General features: G+C 43.0%; 1 protein-coding gene across 1 annotated transcript in view; it reads left to right on the forward strand.

Annotated features, from left to right (window-relative positions):
- The window catches only part of LOC137435669 (paired box protein Pax-1), a 200,799-nt gene extending 194,848 nt beyond the window's left edge, over positions 1 to 5,951 (forward strand). Inside the window, exon 4 of the mRNA XM_068129615.2 lies at positions 5,303 to 5,951. Within this exon, the coding sequence (XP_067985716.1) occupies positions 5,303 to 5,569 (267 nt within the window). The 3' untranslated portion in view covers positions 5,570 to 5,951. The remainder of the gene's footprint in view (positions 1 to 5,302) is intronic.
- Positions 5,952 to 6,706: the final 755 nt, after the last annotated feature.

Consider the following 6,706-nt stretch of genomic DNA (forward strand, 5'->3'; position numbering starts at 1 on the left):
TAAAATCAAGTTGTTCCTCCACTATAAACTGACGTTTGTAGACAAAGACAGACAGACAGACAGAAGTGAACCAATTGTTTAACCCCGCTTTTCGGTTTGCGTGCACGGGGCGACATTTGACAATAATTGTTTCTTTGACAAAATCCAAACTTGTGCTCTTACTGAGTTTCTGCCAGCTCCTTCAATGCCAACTTAACATATCTCCCACAATCTCAACATCCATCAGGAATCAAACCTCTGATCGTGTGACAATACATCCACGTAAAGCTTCAACGGCACACTCTTTTTACAGAGCATCCCTGACGTGTGCATTCTGCGCAATGAGCCTCATATCTCGGACTGTAGCTTCTCTTATGGATCTCATTAATCCTTCCGAAGCTACAGTTACCTCGACCATGGCAAACTTATTTTGTAAATCTGATGTTATTAGCAGATCAGATCAGGTCACGTGTTGGTTGTGATCATTTGTGGTGGTAAAACAATCATGGACTCCAAATCTGCTTGCACCTTCATTCTTCCGCAAACTCGAAGCCTGCTCTTGCACTCACTTAATGTTCACTTTGCCAAGTTTTTCACTTTCCGAAGCAACACAAATCCTCATAGGACGTGAACAGGCATATTGCTGCCTCGTCATTGCGCACACATTGGCACATACCATAAGACTTACATCAACTTGTCACAAAATATCACTTCCCCTTTGCGAACATCACTGAACAGATGCTTCATTGTTCCTCTTTTATCAAATCATAAACAATTTCTTTCATTTTCCACTGAAAAATTCACTTGCATACAGAATCGAGGCTCGTGGAAGAGCTAACATTTATCACAAAAAAACACTTGTGCCTGACGGAAAGGCCAACTTGTGCCAACACTGGTGTTGGCAAAACATCTTCTTTGTAAATGTTAACAATAATCCCATCTGTGCCTCCTCAATTTCCACTTATGAGCCCAAGACAAGTTTCTCCGAACAAGTCAGTTCAAGCATACCTGTGCTCCTCGCTGGCTTAGTTGACTTGCAGAAAACACTCTCTTCGCACGTTTTCTCACCTTAGCCTCGACAAATCCCCTTTTGATGCCTTTTTCAGTGAGATCAAAGTCTTTGGCCTATGCAGTATTCAGCAATAAATTCACTAAGGACATTTCAAACAGGATTTGCAGAATGTACGTATTTGGATGGAGTGGGTGGGATAGTGCTGAAAGGCCTCCGGTAGCTCTTAGCTGTGGAAGGAGGAATGTCTGCAGCAATTTACACCATTTCACCTGTCACTGTTGGTTCACAAAAAAGAACTGCTCAATGATGTGCCTCTATCAATGTGTACACTAACCATTCGTTCATTGAGGTGCAGCATGCGGCTGCTGGTTTGCATCATTACTGGAAGCATGGCTGTGCCACTGATGCGGTGCCCCCCAGTCGGTTAGACAGCAGGAATGTGTGATTTGTTCAGGGTTCCTCTTTGTGGCCAATTGGGATTTTTAATACCTTAACGTCCACAAACTCGTGCTGGCAGACAGGTGCTCCTGCACAAGTCCCTCCAATGGACGGTGTACACATTGATACGTCGTCGTCCATGAGAAAGTACATCAGGGAGACATTCCTGTAGCTCAGTGGAGATTCAAACTCGAGATAGACAGCTCGAAAAATTGAATGCAAATACCTCGAAAGTCTCCTGACAGGATGCCAACCACCGCCATTGTAGGAGTCACGCTTGTGCTTCTTTTTTACAAGATTCTCCTGCCACCAAATCCTGAAAAAATGATCGCTTACCTTTCCGTCAAGATGGAACACTGCTTCGTCGGAAAACAGGAGGTTACGTGTATCGATACATCTCGCTTCTTCGATCCCTCCGAGCAAGGAGCCACAACATGCAATATGTGTGATGTAAGCCTCTTCCTGCAACAGATCCACCACTTGTATCTGGTCGCGGTTGCCCCTGTGGAAAAAAAAAAAAATCAAAATGGTGTGGATGGTCGATTCCTGATCTTTGCTGATGTCCACACCTCAAATGACTTTCCGGGGCTGTTTTCCATGGCATGTGGAACCATGTCGATGAGTTTGAACATCTTCAGCCTCACTTTGGCCGCACACTGCCCATGACACAGAAGACTGTCCCATCCATTGCTGAATCGGATTCTCGTGAGATGCTTCACTCCTTAACTTACGCTTAAACCTCCTTTATGACTCCACAATCGGTGCATTTTCATGAAAACAAACAAAAAATTCTTACAGTTGCCTCTGCACGGGAAACATTTTTATCTATTAATGAGAATCGTTTGTGCATATAGAAGTTTTGTCATTTGTCCTCAGACATGTGATATGACCAAGTTAAGTGTGTGATAAAAACTGAGGTGAGCTGATCTCACAAGATTTGAAAAATTCTGTGCCTGGTATGTGCCATCTCAAAAAATTCACAAAATGTGCACCAACAATAAGGGGATATTTTGTATGTATATATGATTGTATGTATATATGATTGTATGATTATTTATATATGTATATATATATATATATATATATATATATATATATATATATATATATGATTGTATGTATATATGATTGTATGATTATTTATATATATATATATATATATATATATATATATATATATGATTGTATGAATATATATATATATATATATATATATATATATATATATATATGATTGTATGTATATATGACTGTAAGTATATATGTATGTGTATATATATATATATATATATATATATATATATATATATATATATATATATATATATATATATATATATATATATATATATATATATATATACATATATATATATGTATGTATGCATGAATGCATACATACCCACATACGTACATAAATACACATACTTGCATACACATAGTCACATGATAAGTGATATATATACATACAGTAACGTGAAAAAGTAAGTACACCCCATGTAAAGTTTTGACTTTTTCAACATATTTCAACATACAGCTATTTGATCTTCATTTCAACAATATTGATAGATAAAGGTGATATAATCTATCTATAATTCCAGTAATCTCTGTGTGTATGTATGTATGTATGTATGTATGTATGTCTGTAACCGCTGTTTCTCGACAACCACGGGTCCGATATACTTTAAACTTGCCAGGTATATTGCTGGGGACCCGAGGATGTGCCTTTTCAAGGTTTCATATTAATCGGACAAGTAGTTAGTGAGCTATGTCCAAAAAACGATTCAACCAATCAGAGAGCAGTGAGCTATCACGTGTGCCGAACGTGGCGAACAGATTCTGCCTCGGACGGCACATTTGAGAGCGTATTCATTTATTTCACGTTGGCAAACTATGTTGGCGTTAAACTATGTTTTAAAACTAATTAAAACTACTTTGCGACTGTGCACGCTATGGCGATTTCTTTACCGAACTCCGCAAGCCGTTCGCTTTGGACCAAACCATTTCATGTAAATAGAGGGGGGGGATTGTCACCGTACTCGCAAGCCGTTCGCTTTGGACCAAACCATTTCATGTAAATAGAGGGGGGGGGATTGTCACCGTACTCGCAAGCCGTTCGCTTTGGACCAAACCATTTCATGTAAATAGAGGGGGGGGATATAATTTTAGATATATATATAGTACGGGCATGCCCTAGTATAACAAATATCATGAAATATTTACATTTTGTCGTCCATTGTATAATTTAAATAAACATAAATGCAAATTTCGCATGTGGAAAAAGTAAGTACACCCTTGGCTCTAATAGGTGGTATTGCCCCCTTTGGCAGAAAGAACCTCAAGTAGGCGTTTCTTATAACTGTCTATCAGTCTCTGACCTCGACTGGGAGAAATTTTTGCCCACTCCTCCATGCAGAATTCTTTCAGCTGTGCGATGTTTGAGGGGTTTCTTGCATGCACAGCTCGTTTCAAATCCCCCCACAACATCTCGATGGGATTTATATCCGGGCTTTGACTTGGCTATTCCAGAACCCTCCATTTGTTTCTTTTCAGGCACCCCTTGGTGGATTTACTGGTATGTTTAGGGTCATTGTCATGTTGCAAGGTCCACCTTCGGTTGAGCTTCAACTTTCTGACAGATGGCCTCACATTATCCTCAAGCACCCTCTGGTACAATGAAGAATTCATAGTGGATTCTATGATGGTGAGCTGCCCAGGCCCTGATGCAGCAAAGCTGCCCCAAACCATAATATTTCCACCACCATGTTTTACAGTTGGTATCAGGTCCTTGTGGTCAAATGCTGTCTTTGGTTTTCGCCAAACATGTCTTCTGGTACTGTGGCCAAATAGCTCTACCTTTGACTCATCTGTCCAGAGCACATTGTTCCAGAAGTGCTGGTCTTTGCCTCGGTGTTCATTGGCAAACTTTAGTCCTGCCCTGATGTTCTTCCTGGACAGCAAAGGTTTCCTCCTGGCACACCTCCCATGTAGATCAAATTTGTGCAGCCTCTTTTCAATGGTGGACTCGTGCACTTTTACATCAGCAGTGGCAAGAGGTACCTGTAGGTCCCGTGATGACATTCTGGGGTTCTTAGAGATTTCTTTCAGCATCTTGCGGTCTGCTCTCGGGCTGAACTTGCTGGGGCGGCCTGACCTGAACAAGTTGGCAGTTGTTTGGAATCTTCTCCACTTGTAGATGATCTTCCGGACAGTCGAATGATTGATTTCAAATTGTTTGGAGATCTTTTTAAATCCCTTCCCAGACTCGTAGGCATCTATAACCTTCTTTCTGAAGGCCTCAGAGAGCTCTTTTGATCTAGGCATGGTGACACCGCACACTTCAATAACAAAGAGCAAACCAAACTAAATGTCTGAGGTTTAAATATGGCAGGACCCTCCAAGATCCTCTCTAACGATGTTCTAATCATTTGCACCTGAGCTGGTGCACCTGATTCAAATTTTAGGTATTTGAAGTAGTGATAAATATCGGGGTGTACTTACTTTTTCCACATGCAAAATTTGCATTTATGTTTATTTAAATTATACAATGGACTACAAAATGTAAATGTTTCATGATATTTGTTATATTATATCACCTTTATCTATCAATATTGTTGAAATGAAGATCAAATAGCTGTATGTTGAAATATGTTGAAAAAGTCAAAACTTTTCATGGGGTGTACTTACCTTTTCACGTGACTGTATATGCATACATACACACATACATACACACATACATACATTCATGCACACATAATATATACATTTAGCATTCTTCCTTTGTGGATTGCTACATACTTAATGCACCCGTTCCCTCAATAAAATGGTATCTTTTTCACAATCCATGTTCTACCTGCCCTTCCTCCCCCATAGGCGCACTCAGCGCTACCTGCCGTTAGCAGCTTTGTGTCTGCCTCCAGCCTCGGTTCTTACCCCGGGGCACCGAGCCAAGTGCAGTACGTGCAGTACGGAGCACCTGCTGGTCCTGGCTTCATAGCGGGTCCGGGAGGGGGCTGGCAAGCACAGCATGGGGGTCGGATGAGTCCACACGGAGTGGCAATCTCATCTGGAGATCTCCATTTCAAGGCCATGGCGGGGCGGACGCCTCGAGTCTCAGACATGTTACCGAGGAAGTCCTGATGGGCGCAGAAACACTGCAAGGCTGCTCGATGGAGGCAGGAATGCACACCTTACATGATGGAGGCAGGAATGCACACCTTACATGTTGTGTGCCCCACAGCTGATGCAGGCAATGCTCGCTGTACGGACTGGGTAGATTTGCATAGCGTGCAGCACGTCCTGGTTCATTCTAACGCCTGGACCATTCTGGAAGTGTATATATTGTAAATATATTTTTTTAATTTAATACCATTTACAAATTCACGCCAAATCACATTGCTGTTTTTTTGGTACAAGTACTGTTCAACGGGAATCCTGAAAGAGAGAACGGCTTTGTACAAAACTCCAAATCAGTGCTTGGCATATTGGAATGTTTGATACAAAAATAAAGTATTATATATTCACATCGCTCTCTTCATTTTCTCGAAGGCTCAATGAATGCTGAGCGTCCAAACAAATGTCAGATCAGATCATTAGAAGCTCAAATGTATGTTCACAATATATATATATATACTAGCAGAAGTACCCGGCATTGCCGGGCGGGGGAGGGGGGGGGAGGGGAACGGGGGGGGGGAGGGGAGGAGAGGGGGGAGGGGAGGGGGAAGGGGGAATGGGAGGGGAAGGGGGAGGGGGAAAAGGAGGGGGGAGGGGAGAGGGGAGGAGATGGGCAGGGGGGAAGGGGAACGGGTAGGGGGAGGGGAGAGGGGAGGGGAGAGGGAAGGGGAGGGGAAGGGGAGGGGAAGGGGGAGGGGGAAAAGGGAGGGGGAGGGGGAGTGGAGAAGGGGAGAGGGTTGGGTGGAGGGGAGGGGGAGGGGGAAGGGGGAGGGAAGGGGAGGGCCAGTCAACAATGACGTTGCAGTTCTCATGGTAGGAGAGCAGCACAACAATCGCGACATCGTCCTGCATCTTCGCAACAACAGCACAAAGTGGATTTTGGAGACTCACCGACCCTGTGACGCCCTCCAGTACCGGCGTTGCCGGGTGGGGGAAGGGAGACCCGTACATTCCCAACCCGTACATTTGCCCTCTCGACTCAAGCTCACTCGGACAAAAGCCTCGCACAAATTACACCGTGAAGGCCCAATGGCCATGTCTATGCCACAAATCAAGTACGTGAGCGAGTCGGGCGCACTGAATTGAAAATATATAGAACGCTCA

Source organism: Myxine glutinosa, chromosome 9 (assembly GCF_964187855.1).
Source record: "Myxine glutinosa chromosome 9, kmMyxGlut1.1, whole genome shotgun sequence".
Classification (NCBI taxonomy): domain Eukaryota; kingdom Metazoa; phylum Chordata; class Myxini; order Myxiniformes; family Myxinidae; genus Myxine; species Myxine glutinosa.